Source organism: Anser cygnoides, chromosome 25 (genome assembly GCF_040182565.1).
Source record: "Anser cygnoides isolate HZ-2024a breed goose chromosome 25, Taihu_goose_T2T_genome, whole genome shotgun sequence".
Taxonomy (NCBI): domain Eukaryota; kingdom Metazoa; phylum Chordata; class Aves; order Anseriformes; family Anatidae; genus Anser; species Anser cygnoides.
Genome location: NC_089897.1, coordinates 103016 through 119353, shown reverse-complemented (window position 1 = coordinate 119353; position 16338 = coordinate 103016). Strand labels below are relative to the sequence as shown.

General features: G+C 54.1%; 1 protein-coding gene across 10 annotated transcripts; it reads left to right on the top strand.

Annotated features, from left to right (window-relative positions):
• Positions 1-36: 36 nt before the first annotated feature.
• On the top strand, positions 37-13526 carry FGD2 (FYVE, RhoGEF and PH domain containing 2). 10 transcript variants are annotated; one of them, XM_013200382.3, is made up of 17 exons: positions 37-763; positions 3705-4020; positions 4661-4741; positions 7285-7433; positions 7831-7987; positions 8110-8248; positions 8766-8824; positions 9228-9374; positions 9758-9850; positions 10187-10266; positions 10345-10375; positions 10511-10603; positions 10840-10965; positions 11159-11305; positions 11450-11593; positions 11678-11873; positions 12171-13526. In XM_013200382.3, exons 1-17 carry the CDS (start codon positions 699-701, stop codon positions 12245-12247), a joined length of 2100 nt encoding a protein of 699 aa, XP_013055836.1. In that variant the 5' UTR covers positions 37-698; the 3' UTR covers positions 12248-13526. The 10 variants fall into 10 exon arrangements, with proteins under 10 accessions (XP_013055836.1, XP_013055841.1, XP_013055839.3 ...); XM_013200387.3 differs by having other exon boundaries at positions 39-478; XM_013200381.3 differs by lacking the exon at positions 37-763 and adding an exon at positions 769-1712 and having other exon boundaries at positions 1938-4020.
• Positions 13527-16338: the final 2812 nt, after the last annotated feature.

Below are 16338 nucleotides of genomic sequence, written 5' to 3'. Positions count from 1 at the left end.
GGAGGGGTCGCGGGCGGGACCATGGGGGAGTGGGGGGGGCAACGCGGCGGAGGCTCGGCAGCGGCCCGACAGCGCCGCGGGGGGGCTGGCGCCGTAGGTGCGGCCTCGGGGAGGCCGTGACGGGGCCGGGCAGGGGCGGCTGCGGCGGGCCGAGGGCACGGTGCCTCTCCGCAAGAGGCTGGCCCCAGCGCGCCGTCCTCCCACGGGCTCGTGTGCCCCCGCGCCAGGGCAGCCCTGCAGGGCCAGGGAGCCTCCGCTCCTCTCCCTCGCAGCCCGGTCGCGGCCCCTCGTAGTGCCGGGCCCCGCGGGGGCCGCCTCGGCACAGCCCCGCCGCCGCCGGCTTGCCGCGGGCCGGCACGGGAAGCGGGCTTGTGGCGTTGCAGCCGCCCTGCTGCTGCCCTGCCTTTGGTGCCGCGGCCAGGTTGGAGCCGGGCTGAACAAATTCCCAGTGTTTCTGAGAGCTTCTCCTCGCAACCTGGTGCGCTTCCTCTTTCCTTTTCCTTTCTGAGGCCACCCCAGATAAAAGCTCATCTGCTGCAGAAGCGACAGGAGCTGGTCCGTGCTGTGGGTCCCAGGGACACCTCGAAGCGGAGTAAGGGAGGGAAGGGCTCAGGGCTGTGGCAGGGAGCCACAGTCACCTGCCCCAGCAGCTCCATCGTTACACCCGGGCTCTGCTCCCAGCTGACACAGCCTGTGCCATGGAGGGGGAGGCGGGCAGTCAGCGGAGCGTGCTGAACCTGGTGGCTGTGTTTGAAGACTGTGGGTAAGGAGCACACGTCAGGGGCGCTGCAGGTGCATTAGGGCTCCACGTGCTGTGGGTTTTGGAAAGAAGACCCGTGGTGGAGGTGGTTTGGAGGCTGTGGGGAAAGGCGATTGGGTAATCTGTTTTTCTTTAGCACTCAGATTTGCCCTGCAGCTTTCCTCGTGCTGCAGGTCATGGAGAAAAGTCTGAAAACCTCAGCTAGGAGGTGACTGACTTTGCTGGAGGTTTCTGTGCCAGGATCAGGTTTAGGCTCAGTACCTTTGCAGTTAGCCTGCCTGCTGAATGTTGTTTTTCTGCTGCTTCTGGAGAAGAGGATTTTGGTTTGCAAACATGCAGACAGTTCTCACCCAGTGGCAAGTACGGCTTGGGGCGGTAGGTGTGCACGCTTCCTGCCATAGCTCCACCAGTACACCTCCAGCTTCCTCTGCAACTCTTCTGACCAGAGCAGCCGCATGAGCTCTGGGCCAGAAGGTAGACAGCTGGGCACTTCACAGTCCTTGGAAATCGGCTGCTTGAGTGTCTAGGAGGGCCTGAGCCTCAGACACCAGCTTCAGACATCCAGTTGTTTGCAGCAGTATGACTCCTAGGAAAGGGAACAGAAAGCATCTTGCAAGGGAGTGTGTGTGTGGGGGGGGAGTGAATGCCTTTCAGGCTGTGTGGCTGCTCTGTAAAACAGCATCTTCACTTGAAGCATGAGCTGGGACCTGCAGATCACACGGGATGACAAACAGCATAGGCCACAGTCAGGGCTGGTGATGTGCCTTGCCCCAGTGAAGTGGTTCTGAGGCTTGGGGTGGGTCGTGTTTGTTGTCAGTGCCTCGGTTTTCCTATCTGCTAAATAGGGATACCAAATATTGCCTTTTCTTATATCTGTGAGGTGCTGTCAGTGAGCCTTGGTTTTGCAGCCCTTCATAAAGATGGCGAGACATAAGATTTCCTTCTGCTCCAGGTGCTTTGCCTGCATTATGTGCTTTGCTTGACCTTTGTGCTCTGAATGGCTTCAGATTAGCATGGTTGTTCCCATGGTCCTACAGTCACAATTTGTCTTGTGATGTTGTGTTGGAACCACTTGTGGTCTTTGATCTATCCCCGTTTTGCTGCTGCAGTGTGTTTGTTGTTTGCATATGTTTGAGTTAGGGGAAATAAAAGTAACTTTTATCGCTTTTGGAGGAAGCTGTAGAACCTGGAAACAAGTTTTCTGGAACAGAAAACAGCTTAGCCGAAGTCAGCACAAGTCATACTGCAAATAGAAAGAGAGAAGTTCCCTGTTGGATCTCAGCAGCGGATTTAGGCCGACACAGGTCTGGGAGGCACTCGGAGTGATGGATAAAGCATCTCTATCACATGAAGGACTATGACTGCCTCCAAGGACAGGTGTGCGTGGCTGTGGATGCACTCACAAGCTCACAGACACATGCTGGTCCATGTGGGGATAGATCTGTCCTCCTCTTCAGATGAGTGTCTGCTATTGAGTCACTTCCTGTCTGCAACTTCATGGTTTTATGTCCAGTTTCATCCTGCTTTTCTCCTCCTCATTCCATTCCTGTCTGCAGGCCACCACTGGATGTCTTACTGGTTTCTGCCTGGAGGAATTTACTAAACAACCAGCTCCCAGGTGACAGACAGCTCACTGCTGTCATCTTCAAGGTGCTGCTCTGGACTTGTCTTCCTTGTCTTTGCCAGAAAAGAGAGAAAGTCACTAAAAGATCACCATTCTGCAAAACCACAAACCTTCCTCAGGGCTGAAACCTCTTGGCTATTTGGCTTTTAAAGCCTCGTGCCCAGGACAGCTGGTTCCCTGCTTTGGCTCCATGGCAGCAGTAGACAGAAAGCCAGAGCTGTTCCAGTGCTGCAAAGGACAGGTCTTCACTTTGGGCATTAAACAGCTGGGAGCAAGCAAAGATCCAGATGTGCCATTTGCTAGCACCAAAGCTAAATGGCGTGGACTTGAAGTGGAAGAGGATCCTGCTGGGAACAGGGATGATTCCCTTCCATGGATAAACAGTACAGTCAAGCTTTGTCTGACATGAATCCGAAGTGGTGGTGTGAGCCCAGAGATGGAAGTGGTCTTCATGGGGGATTTGTCATGTCCCTGGGGAGGAAGGTTGAAAGGATAAGGTCTGGGATGATCAAGGACTGGCATTGCCTTGAAAGTTGTTGTGTTGGTGAGAGGCATTCAGAGGCTGTCAGGTTTCCCAAGTCAGGTCCTAGCACAATTAGTAAAATGAGTTTTAAACTAGAGATCCAGACTGGAAGTGGCTTGAAGAGCATCATGCCAAGTCGAGCATATGGAGACATGGGGAACAAGTTGGCAGAGACACATCTCTGGGAAGAAACACTGAAGTGGGAGGGGAAAACCTCCAGGTGGTCTGTTGCATCCCAGAATTTTGGCTGGAAACCTTCAGCAAAACACGGTGACGTGTTTGTGTGCTATTGCAAGGAGACATCAGGAGTGGGGAGGAGAAGAGCCTGGGGCAGGGCAGGAAACCCAGCAAAGCCTCAGATTTTAGATTGCTCCCACCTAGTGATGCCTGAGAGGAAGTGATGGGCTGTGCCAAGGAGACGTGTGGCTTGTGCAAGTCTGGAAGGCTAAGATGGCTCATGCTGCCTGTGGATGGGATAAATGGCTGAGCTGTGCTCTTGCAGAGCAGGATGGGGATTAACCACACCAGCAGGAGGAGCCAGGAGAGGAGAGACTGGATCATGTCACCCTCAGACTACGTATAGGCTTTCAGACACTGGATTGTATCAGCAGGGTTGTGGCAGAGCAAGGTAGCATCAGCACTGAGGTGCTGCCGTTTCCTGCCACCTTGCTTGAGGATGGTAGCCTGATCCTAGGCCAGCTCAGGGCAGTGCTGTGGGAAAGCCAGCCTATGGGTTGGCAGCCGGGAGGCCTGCACTGTGCTGGGGCAGCTGATCATGCTGGTTCCCCCCCTTGCAGGGCTGGCAAATTCCCCTGGAGGGACCAACACTCTCTGCATGGCCAGACTTGTCCTGTGACCAGCCAGCCCCAACAGCTTCCAGCATCCTCAGCCAGCCAGGGCCAGAACTTCTCCCATATGGCTGCCAGGCACCAAGCAGAGCAAGAGAGTGAGGAGGAGGAGGAACAGCAGCAGAGGAAGGCCTCAGCAGCAGGGCAGAAAGAGCAGCAAGGTCAGAAGGGGCTTAGCTTCAAATGCCTTCGTTCTTTCCGACACAAGATCAGCGGGGACAACTGGAGGAAGCTGCAGGATCCAGGCCTCGAAGCTGGCAGCAAGGTGAGCTCCGGAGGTGGTTCCTGGTAAGCTGGTGGGTGCCCGCACCCAGTTGTGTGTGCTGGATCAGAGCTGAGGTCTCTGCTGAGCAAATCACTGCCCCGTCAAGGTCTGGTGCAGGGGGTGACTGAGAAGTGGCCCTGTTCCTGGTGCTTTGGGCACAAATTCCCTGTAGTCAGATAGATTCAGGCAGAGCTTGTGTCTTCTAGCTCTGATATAACTATAGCATGCGGGTCAGATGCTCAGGTGGGCCCTGCTGGGTTGGTCCCACAGCGTCACCTGTGCCAACTGCAGATGCATTTCTGCAGGTCTCATTCAGAAGCCTTGGTGGAACTGCAGACCATGGGGTTAACCCTCCCCACGCTGCCCTACTGTATGAGATCACTAGGCCTGTATTGCCCTAGGAGAAACGGGCATGGAGGAAGGAGTGACCTGTGAGAATGTGAGCCAAGCTTCCCCACAGCCCGCAAACAGCTTTGTTTTCACACTGTGTTGAAGCCCTTCCTTTGCCCTGACCCAGAGCAAGGTCCACTTCCAGTTGGACTGTGGGCTCTGAACCCTGCGGAACAGAGCTGGATCCCCTCAGGCTGTTAGGGACAGCCCACATCACTGCCCATGAGACTGAGCTCTTCTCCTTATGTAGGAGCCAGAGGAAAAGAAAATCGCTCTGGAGCTGCTGGAGACAGAGCAGGCTTATGTCAACCGCCTCCACCTTCTCGACCAGGTGAGCTGGGGAGCAGAAAGGCACATGCAAGCCTGGGAAGTGATAGCCCTGCTGCAACCAGCCCCCACTAGCACAGCCTGGGCAGCCCATGCTGACAAACCAGGCAGGACCAAGGCACAGGCCACACTTAGCAGTTGTCATGTGCTCCTTGACAGGGCTGGGATATTGTGGCAGTGCCTGGGCTCAGCTCAGTGTGTGCACAGGCCAGGAACTGTTTCCTGGAGGTTATGGAAAGAATGAATCTGTGCAGATGTGAGCCTTGCTGGGTTGCTGGTTGTCACAGCCAGAGAATCACAAAATCATAGAGTCATAGAATCACAGAATTGTTTGAGTTGGGAGGGACTTCAAAGACCACCGAGTTCCAACTCACCTGCCGCGGGCATGAACACCTTCCACCAGACCAGGCTGCCCAAAGCCCCATCCAGCCTGGCCTTGAACACTACCAGGGATGGGGCATCCACAGCTTTTCTGGACAGCCTGTTCCAGTGCCTCACCACCCTCATAGTAAAGAATTTCTTCCTAACGTCTAATCTAAATCTACCCTCTTTTACCTTAAAGCCATTACTCCTTGTCTATTCCCGTGCTCCCTGATAGAGTCTCTCTCCAGCTTTCTTGTAGGCCCCCTTTAAGTACTGGAATACTGCTATAAGGCCTCCCTGGATCCTTCTCTTCTCCAGGCTGAACTCAACTCCAACTCTCTCAGTCTGTCCTCATAGCAGAAGTGCTCCAGCTTCTGATCATCGTTATCACAGTATCACACAGATTTCTAGGTTGGAAGAGACCTCAAGATCATCGAGTCCAACCTCCGACCTAACACTAAGTACTCCACTAAACCATATCGCTAAGCTCTACATCTAAACGTCTTTTAAAGACCTCCAGGGATGGTGACTCCACCACCTCCCTGGGCAGCCCGTTCCAATGCTTAATAACCCTTTCGGTAAAGAAGTACTTCCTAACATCCAACCTAAAACTCCCCTGTCGCAACTTTCGCCCATTCCCCCTCGTCCTGTCACCATGCACGTGGGAGAACAGACCGACCCCCACCTCTCTACAGCCTCCTTTAAGGTAACTGTAGAGAGCGATAAGGTCGCCCCTGAGCCTCCTCTTCTCCAGGCTGAACAAGCCCAGCTCCCTCAGCCGCTCCTCGTAAGACTTGTTCTCCAGACCCCTCACCAGCTTCATTGCCCTTCTCTGGACTCGCTCGAGCACGTCCATGTCCTTCCTGTAGCGAGGGGCCCAAAACTGAACACAGTACTCGAGGTGCGGCCTCACCAGAGCCGAGTACAGGGGCACAATCACTTCCCTAGACCTGCTGGCCACACTGCTTCTTATACAGGCCAGGATGCTGTTGGCCTTCTTGGCCACCTGAGCACACTGAGCCTCCTCTGGACAGGTCCAGCTCTAACAGGTCCATGTCTTTCTTATGCTGGGGGCTCCAGAGCTGAATGCAGCACTGCGGATGATAGAGTCTCCTGCAGAGCAGAGCAGGGTGGGAGAATCACCTCCCTTGACCTGCTGGCCATACTTCTTCTCATGCAGCTCAAGATACAATTGGCTTTTGGGGCTGCAAGCGCACATTGCTGGCTCATGTTCAGTTTTTCATCCACCAGTACCCTCAAGGCCTTCTCCACAGGGCTGGTCTCTTTTCACTTCATCGCCCAGCCTGTGTTTGTGCTTGGGATTGCCCCGACCCAGGTGCAGGCCCTTGCACTTGGCCTCGTTGAACCTCATGAGGTTTGCCCAGGCCCACCTCTCAGTCCTGTCCAGGTCTCTCTGGATGGCAGCCCTTCCCTCCAGTGTGTTGACCACACCAAGCAGCTTAGTCTCATCAGCAAACTTGCCGAGGGTGCACTCAATCCCACTGTCCTTGTCACTGACAAAGATGTTAAACAGTGCCGGTCCCAATACCGACCCCCTGTGGGACACCGCTCGTCACTGGTCTCCACCTGGACATCAAGCTGTTGACTGCAACTCTAAGTGCGACCATCCAATCAATTCCTTACCCACCGAGTGGTCCATCCATCAAATCCATGTCTCTCCAGTTTGGAGAAAAGAATGTTGTGCAGTGCAGTGTCAGGTGCTTTGCATGTGTCCAGGTAGATGATATCAGTTGCTCTTCCCTTATCCACCAATGCTTTAACTCTGTTGTAGAAAGCCACTAAATTTTGTCCGGCACGATCTGCTTTTAGTGAAGCCATGCTGGCTGTCACAAATCACCTCTCTGTTCTCTGTGTGCCTTAGCGTAGTTTCCAGGAGGATCTGCTCCATGATCTTGCCAAGCACAGAGGTGAGACTGACTGGCCTGCCAGGTCTGTTCCCTGGGTCTTCCTTTTTTCCCTTTTTAAAGATGGGGTTTAAGTTTGTCCTTTTCCATTCACTGAGAACTTCACCAGACTGCCACAGCTTCTCAAATAGTGGCTTAGCAACTTCATCCACCAGTTCCATCAGGCCCTGTGGATGCATTTTGTCAGGTCCCTTGGACTTGTGCATATTCAGGTTCCTTGGATGATCTCAAATGTGATCTTCTCCTACCTTTCTTCCAGGTATTCTATACAGAGCTGATGAAAGAAGCCAAAAATGGGAAGACAGTCCCAGAGGAGGTGGTAAAAATGATCTTCTCCAACATTTCCTCCATCTACCAGTTCCATGCCAAGTTCTTCCTGCCAGAGCTGCAGAAGCGTATGGAGGATTGGTGAGCTGTGGGAGGGGAGGGCGCAGGATGTCTGGGTTAATTTCCCAGAATAAGGGAGTAGTGGTGAATTTGGCCTCCCAATAGGACTAGAGAGTTCAAGCCTGTTTTGCTCCAGACGTCTTTGTGCTGGAGAGCACTTCCTTAAAACAGTCCAGCCCAGATTAAGCTATTTCTGAAAAGGGGAGTGACATCTCATGTGGCTTAGGAGTTTTCCCAGGAATGAATGCCAAGGCTGGCTGGCCATGTACTTGTTCTAGAGAGTGGGGAGTTGTATGGGGATGTAGCAGGCCTCAGCCATAAACCTCTGTCCTCTGTCATGCACAAACTGCCCCCCTTTTTTTATCTCTTGCTGTCCATCTTCCCTATGGTCTGAGGAAGCTGCGATTCCCTACTGCAGGAGCTCCCACCCGAGGATCGGGGATGTGATCCAGAAGCTTGCACCATTCCTGAAAATGTACGGTGAATATGTGAAGAACTTCAACAAGGCTATGGAGCTCATAACTGTCTGGACAGAGAAGTCACTGCCCTTTCAGGAGCTCATTGCTGACATCCAGGTGATAGGCCATGGCAGTGTGGGGGGACCACAGCAATGCTTCCCAAAATCTCCCACCAGGGAGGAAGCAGAGGAGAGTAGGAACTGCTGTGTTTACTGTTTCTTTCTCTGTGCATGGGTCAGAAGAGGAAGGTCTGCGCTAACCTAACACTGCAGCACCATATGCTGGAACCAGTACAGAGGATCCCACGCTATGAACTCCTCCTGAAAGACTATGTCCAAAAACTGCCGCCTGAGTCCCCAGATTGGCATGATGCAGAGAGTAAGAGCTCCCTGCTGTAGTAAGCAGCAGGGTGGGTTGGTAGGGGAATTGACAGCTCCTGGTGTTGTACATGGGCATCAGGCTACCTGGGTCCTCTTAACAGATGCTCTCGGATAAACCTCTCAGTCTGACCCTTTTCTGACCCCTTTAGGGTTTGTGAAAGTTGTTGGGAAAGGTGGGTGATGGTTCAGGACAAGATGCCCTGCTGCAGAGCATTTCCCTGCAGGGAGATCTGCGATAACCAGGGGAGGTATCACAACCATGTGGATAACAGCAGTTCCCAGTCCAGCTGGGATGGAGGATAAATTAGCACCCTGTGTGTCCCCCCACGACTGTCTCTGCTGCACAGTCTAGCTGGACCCAGGCACCTGTGTGGTGCTCAGGGCCATTCAGATGGTGTCCAGGGTAGGACAGCAGCCACTGCATGTGTGGTTCCTGGTGAGGACAGATGCAGGAGTTTTCTCCTGCCTCTCCACAGCAGGCATTTAACCCTTCTTCCTTTCTCTTTTCCTTGCAGAGGCCCTGGAGATGATTTTCATGGTGGCCAAGCATTCAAATTCAGCTATTGCCGAGATGGTGAGTGCCTGTCCCAGCTGGCAGTGCTTTGCAAGTCATCGCATGGTGATTTGCTGGCTCTCTGCCAGATTTCCTTATTGCCTCATTGCTGTGCAACTCAGAATAGAGCAAAACCGTGCCCAGAATGGGGCAGGGTTCAGCAGGGGAGGTATGCTTTTTGGTATCTGCTTTTGGTATCTGACCCCCATCTCCCCGAGCTTGGGGAAGTAATGCCTGTAGCATCAGCTGTGTTGTGACAGGCTGTTTCCAGTCTGGAAGCTGCTTGTGAAGGTCAGTCTGGGGTGAGTGAGATGTGCCATCTCCCCCAGTACTCAGTAGCTGGGCTGGGGCTGGAGGGGACCCAGGTGTGACAAGGTGGTGGCTGTACAGCTCCCTCCCAGACAGGTCCCCCTGCCTCCCCCAGGAGCGGCTGCAGAACCTCTGGGAGGTCTACCAGAGACTGGGCCTTGAGGATGACATTGTGGATCCCTCCAACGAGCTGATCAAGGAGGGGCCAGTCCAAAAAATCTCAACCCGCAACAACAGCACATCGGAGAAGTACCTGTTCCTGGTGGGAGCCAGGATGCCAGGGGGAAGGGGCAGGGAGCAGGTGGGATAGGGATGGCGAGAGGGGCAGACAGCTCGGCCAGGGGTGTTGGTGGCTCATCTCTGTGTAGAAGGGATTATTTCAGATCTGGGGGGTTTGAACACCCTGGTTCAGGGCTCCATGTGTTTGGGAACCTCTGATTCCCTGGGGGATGCCAGAATCCTGGAGTGCTTTGCCTTTGCAGGGTGGGAGAGGGCTGGGGCAGAAGTAGGCACTTTTTAGTCCAAATCCTTCCCAGGGACCAGCTCAGCTCCTAGGGTCTGAGGGACCCTTGATCCTAGGGAACCCCCCAGCCCTGAGCAGATAGGTTGCTGGGCACAGACCCACACTCTCCTTCTCCTACACAGTTCAACAACATGCTGCTGTACTGCGTGCCTAAGGTCATTCAGGTGGGCGCTGAGTTCCAGGTCCGCCTCCGCATTGACATGGATGGCATGAAGGTCAGACAAGCCTTTTGTCTTTGTGCTTTCTCCAAGGCCCTGGGGAACAGTTTCAGAGGCTTCCTCCAAATGTAGCCCTCTCTGGGGTGTAGTGTGGCTGCTACCTTGTACTTCCTGGGAAGGGAGGAAGAATTTGGAGCTGGCGATGACTTTGTGGGGGAGGGGGACTGGTTGCAGTCTGATCCTGTGGGATTGCATTGCAATGTCATGCATGGATTTGAGGGGCTGAAGGGCTTCTGCCTGAGGGAACTCCCTGTTCCTCACTTCACAGATGGAGGTCCCTTTGAGCTGGACATTTGTTCAGCTGCTCCCCATGTTCTCTTCGGTGTCTCTCAGGTGCGGGAGCTGAATGACATGCAATTCCCTCACACCTTCCTGGTCTCGGGAAAGCAGCGGACGCTGGAGCTGCAGGCCAGGTAAGGGAAAGTGTGATGGCCCCATGTCTCCTCAGGGAGGAGGGATGCCAGCTCATCCATCTCCCTTTTTACACTTAGGTCTGGGGAGGAAATGAATGCCTGGATCAAGGTACTGCTGAGTGCTGTGAGAGGTGGCACATCTCACACCAGCTGGATGCCTGGGTCCCCAAGGGTGCTGATCCCCTACCTGTCAGTGTTTGGATAGCCCCCCTATCTGTCCTTCCAGCCCTGCCTTCCCTTCTAGGCTTTCCAGGATGCCATTGACAGGAAGGAGAAGAGGAGTGAGAGCTTTAAGATGGTTGTGCGTGGACTGGAGACAGGAAACCCCACGCTCAAGGTAACCCTCCTGCCCTTCCCATGTCCTGTCTGTCTTCAGCATCCCCCTACGCTGAAGCTCAGGGAGATCACACTTTGCTGTGCCTCAGTTTCCTAAGCTAAACCCTACAGGACTAGTGGGGGCAGACTGGGGAGGGACGAGTAAGTGCAGAGGGCCTGGGGAGGCTGAAAGGAGTGTGAGCAGGACCACCCTGACCATGGCTAGCCAGCCCCAGCAATGCCATTTCCCACCCTCAGACAGAAGAGCTGGGCCGCCGAGCCCCACAGTGGGTGCGGGACAACTTGGTGACCATGTGCATGCGCTGCAAGGAGCCCTTCAATGCCATCATGCGCCGCAGACACCACTGTAGAGCTTGTGGATACGTGGGTTACCCTGTCCCCCAACTCCTCCCTTCCCTTCTGGCCTGAGCAATTGGGCCAGGAATGCAGCCTTTGTACACTCTGCACCCCTTTACCTGGGCTTGGGGCTGTTTCCTGGCCCTCAGCTCCTCATGGAGTCACAGGGATGTCCCAGTCCTACCCTAACCCTATCAGTGTCCATGTCTGATGGTTGTAGGTGGTGTGCGCTCGCTGCTCAGAACACAAGGTGAAGCTGCAGTATGATGGGAACCGCCTAAACCGTGTATGTCAGGAATGCTATGTCTTCCTGATGGGCCATGTAGTGCTGGAAGACCAGGAGTGGAAGCACAAAGGCATCCTGGATGTCAGTTGTACCCCTCTCTGCCCATCCTCCCTGTGCCCTGCTCCTCCAAGCTCTGCTGCCATGCCCAGTCCTTTGATCAGTGCTCTTTCTGCCTCCACTAACACTGGGTGTTTAGAGATTTGTTGGCTGGTTTTTTTTTGGCAGAAAGGAGCCGCAGAGATATCAGGCAGGAGTCTTTTGTGCAGTTCCCTGCAGCTGCTGGACAGGAATGGCAAGGGAGGCATGAGGGGCTGGTTTGTTATCCCATGGGATGATCCCCTTGTGCTGTACATTTATGCAGCCCCCCAGGTAAGGCTGGGCTCAGCTCGATCTGCAAGGGACAGCCCAGTGCTTAGATTCCCTGCCTTTCATTGCTGTGTTCTCTCTTGGCAGGATGTCCGAGCCCACACCTCCATTCCGCTGCTGGGCTACCAGGTGAGGGACCTGCCACAGGGCAACGCCCAACACCTCTTCCAGCTGGAACAGTCCCAGCAGGTCTACACCTTCCTGGCCGACACGGAGGAGCTGAAACAGCGCTGGATGAGGACCATGGCACGCTGTGCTGCAGGAATCATACACCCAGGGGAGGGTGAGGATGTGGACTCATGCAGTGACGCAGAATGAAGCCAGGCCTAACTCCTGGGCTGCCTGGTGGGTCACACCTACCCACCAACACCTGCTCATAGCCAGCCTTAGGCAGATCCCCCACCTCTCTGCACTTTAATTTTTCACTGCAAAAAGGGCAAGGTGGGGGTATGTTTGCCACCATATGGACAAGCCAATTCCCCCTCCCCTCCCCTCCCCTCCCCTCCCCTCCCCTCCCCTCCCCTCCCCTCCCCTCCCCTCCCCTCCCCTCCCCTCCCCTCCCCTCCCCTCCCCTCCATAGAGGACGGAGGCACCCAGGATGTGAAGTGCGGGGAAAGCCAGGGCATTCTGGGGATCCCACAGCCTGCCCGGCATTGATCTGCTGCGTCGTGCTGCCGCCTGAGGGCAGCAATGCCTCAGCTTTCCTCCGAGCCTGGTGGTGGATGTTGGAGGGGCTATGCCTGTGTTTGTGAAAGCATCTATGGAAGTGGAACCGCTGCCATAAATCCTTCCTCTTACCCCAGTGCACAGTCTAAGGAGCCTTTATGGAGGGTGTATTTTCTGGAGTGCCCTGCAGGATTGTCAACACAGGCTGTTCCCTAGCATCATCTTACCCATAACCAGTCCCAGTCTTGCACCCTGCAGAGACCAAGCTGGTAGCTTGCCTTCACCCAGCTTGGGGACCCTAGTTCAGGATTTAGGATGCTGCTTTCCCAGCCTGTCACAACTCCTGACCTCACAGTGCTGCAGTCCCATGGTGTGGGGGTACCCTGTAAAGATGGACACCCCCATCTGCGTCCCTGTGCTGGCTTGCACTCTGCCCATCCCAGACTTTTCCTGGACCTCATTCTGCTCACAAATGCTTTTCACCTTCGTACCTCTCTTGGTCACCCGGTTCCTGCAATGCAGTGCTCTGGGACAAGTCTGGGTGCACACCCATGGTACTGCCACACTAAAGCAGAGTAGCAATGCTGGGGAGATGGGGGAATTCCCCTCTACACCATCAGCATAACCCCCCTCCGCAGCATTTTGCCCAGCATTGCAGGCTGCAGCCTCTCTTCCTATCCTTTTTAGCTCCCCAGAAATGTTGCCCAGGCAGAAGTTGCCACTTTGAGCCTGACAGGGGCTCAAAGGGGATGCGGAGAGTCTCCAGGGGCCGCAGCAGCCTTGCATCATATAGGGAGCTGGGGGTGCCCACTTACCCATCAGACAGGGACAGCTACTTGCACAAGGGCCCTGCAGCAGCACCAGCCCCAGCCAGAAGCACAGTGGCCTCAGCCAGGGCCCAGGGGTGTCACAGGTCAAAGGAATCTGAAGAGGGTATGAGACACAGCAGGTCAAAGCCCCGTATTGCAAATGGGGACAACACTCAGGGAAAGGATCAGGGTCAAAGACGAGCCACAGCCATCGCCATTCTGGGGGTCTTTGGGGAGCCATGAGAAGTCTGTAAGTTTTGTCTGCCCTCCCCAGCCTAATCATTTCAGCACATCCCAGGAAAGGGCAAGCCGTGGTGGCTTTATCTCCTCTGAAGTAAAGAGATACCATCAAGGCATTGCAGAATCAAAATATCCTGAATTGGAAGGGACCCACAAGAATCATTGGATTTGACTCCTGGCTCCATAGGGGACCACCTCAATATTAAACCACGTGTCTGAGAGCATTGTCCAAACACTTCTTGAACTCTGGCAGTCTTGGTGCTGTGACCACTGCCCTGGGGAGCGTGTTCCAGTGCCTGACCACCCTCTTGGTAAAGAACCTTTTCGTAATGTCCAACGTGAACCTCCTCTGACACATCTTCATGTCATTCTCTCAGTTCCTATCACTGCTCCCAGAGAGCAGAGCTCAGCGCCTGCCCCTCCACTCCCCCTTGTGAGGAAGCTGCAGGCCGCTATGAGGCCTCACCTCAGTCCCCTCTCTCTAGGCTCAACAAAACAAGGACCTCAGCTGCTTCTTCACATATCTTCACCTCTAGACCCTTCACTACCTTTGTTGCTCTCCTTTGGGCACTCTAGTAGTTTTTTCTGATATTGTAGTAGTTTTTTTCTGATATTGTGGCACCCAAAACTGCGTGCAATACCTGAGGTGAGGCCATGCAGAGCAGAGCAGGACAATCCCTTCCCTCGACCGGCTAACTGTTGTGCTTGATGCACCCTAGGACACGACTGGCCCTTCTGGTTGCCAGCACACACTGATGATTTGTATTCAACTTGCTGCTGAACGGGAGCCCTAGCTCCTTTTCCGTGGGGCTGCTCTCCAGCCTCTCATCCCCCAGACTGTGTGTTTATCCAGTGCTGCCCTGTCCTAGGTGCAGACTCTGGCACTTGCTGTTGTTAAACTTCATGCAGATGGTGAATTCCCAGCTCTCTAATTTGTCAAGATCTCTCAGCAAGGCCTCTCCAGCCTCAAGGGAGGGGTAAGGGGGACAGGAGCTCAGATGTTGGGGCAGAGCTCTGCCAAGGCACTTACCCCCAGGGTACCCCCAAGTTAGGGTTAGGGGTAAGGGTTAGGGTTAGGGTTCGGGTTTGGGTTATTGTCCACCATTAGGGTTAGGGTTCGTGTTAGGTTTAGGGTTCGGGTTAGGGTTCGGGTTAGTCTTAGAATTAGGGTTAGGGTTAGTCTTAGCATTAGGGTTAGGGTTATTGTCCGCTGTTAGGGTTCGGGTTAGGTTTAGGATTTGGGTTAGGGTTAGGATTGGGATAGGGTCAGGGTTAGGTTTAGGGTTAGTGTTAGGGTTGGGTTGGGGTTAGGGTTTGGGTTAGGGCTTAGGGTTAGTGTTTAGTGTTAGGGTTTAGCTTTAGGGTTTAGTGTTAGGGTTAGGTTTAGGGTCAGTGTTTAGGGTTAGTGTAAGGGTTAGGGTTAGGGGTTAGTGTTAATAGGGTTTAGAGGTTAGGCCTAACATTAGGGGGGAAGGCCAAAATATGAGGGTGGGGGACACCAAATTTTGGGGGGGACCCCTAAAATTGTGAGGGCGAAGTCCCAAATTAGGGGAAAGGAACCCCAAAGTTGTGGGGGGAACCCCAAAATTGGGCGGAAGAACCCTAATATTAGGGGAGAAACCCAAAAAAGTATGGTGGGGGACCCCAAAATTGGAGGGGATCCCCAAAACTGGGTGGGCAAAGCCCCAAATTAGGGGGAAGGAACCCCAAAATTGTGGGAGGCATCCCTAAATTTGGGCAGAAGAACCCTTAAATGGAAGGGTGAAACTCCAGAATTGAGGGGGAGACCCCCAAAACTGAGGGAGAAGACCCAAAATTGGGGGGACCCCCAAAATTGGGGTGGAAGCCCCAAATTAGGGGAAGGAACCCCAAAAATGTGGTGAGACCCCAACATTGGGGTAAAGAACCTTATTATTAGGGTGGAAGGCCAAAAAAGGATGGCGGGGATGCCAAAATTGTGGGGGGAACCTCTGGAACTGGGGGGGAATCCCCAAAATTGGGGGGAACCCCAAAACTGGATGGGGCAAAGCCCCAAATCAGGAGAAGGAAACCCAAAATTGTGGGGAAGAACCCTGAAATGGAGAGGTGAAAACCCAAAATTGAGGGGAAACCCCCCAAAACTGGGGGGGGAAACCCCCATAAACGCAAAACAGAAGGGGGAACGTTGGAGGGCAAATAATGGCGTCCTCCGGCAAGCAGCGAGGCTCAATTTTCCAGGGAGTGCTGGGAAATGTAGTTCTCAGGCACAGGACTTCCGGGAGGCCATGTTGGGTGCCCAGAGCATGCCGGGAGATGTAGTTCTCGGTCACTGGACATCCGTGAGGCCATGTTGAGTGCCCAGAGCATGCCGGGAGCTGTAGTTCTCGGGCACTAAACTTCCGGGAGGCCATTTTGGGTTCACAGCGCATGCCGGGAGTTCTTGGGTTAGGGTTAGAGGGTTAGGGTTAGGGCTTAGGGGTTAAGGGTTAGGGGTTGGGGTTGTGGTTAGGGTTGGGTTTAGGGGTTAGGGGTTAGTGTTAGGGGTTAGGGTTAGGGCTAGTGGTCAGGGGTCACAGGGGTTGGGGTTAGGCATTAGGGTTAGGGTTAGGGTTAGGATTGTTAGGCCTAGGGTTAGGCCTAGGGTTAGGCCTAGGCTTCGGGTTAGGCCTAGGACTAGGGTTAGGCCTAGGGTTAAGCAAAGGGTTAGGGTCAGGGTCAGAGTCAGGGTCAGGGGTTAGTGGTTAGGGTTAGGGTTAGGGTTTAGGGTAAGGGTTAGGGTTAGGGTTTACGGTAAGGGTTAGGGTTTAGGGTTAGGAGTTAGGATTAGGGTTAGGGTTAGGGGTTAGGGTTAGGTTTAGGGTTAGGGGTTAGGGTTAGGGCTTATGGTTAGGGGTCTTGGTTAGCATTACAGTTAGGGTTAGTAGGGTTAGGGTTCGTGTTAGGGTTAGGGTTAGGGTTAGGTGTAGGTTTAGGGTTAGGTTTAGTAGGGTTTGGTTTTAGTGTTAGCATTAATGTTAGGGTTAGGAGTTAGGGTAAGGGCTTATGATTAGGGGT

Excerpts from the sequence above, each read along its gene's own strand:
- FGD2 (XM_013200381.3), top strand. The coding sequence starts at position 3,637 with ATGGGTTGGCAGCCGGGAGGCCTGCACTGTGCTGGGGCAGCTGATCAT. Across the intron at positions 4,021-4,660 it reads GCCTCGAAGCTGGCAGCAAG|GAGCCAGAGGAAAAGAAAAT; the intron begins GTGAGCTCCGGA and ends CTCCTTATGTAG. Across the intron at positions 10,267-10,344 it reads ACGCTGGAGCTGCAGGCCAG|GTCTGGGGAGGAAATGAATG; the intron begins GTAAGGGAAAGT and ends TTTTACACTTAG.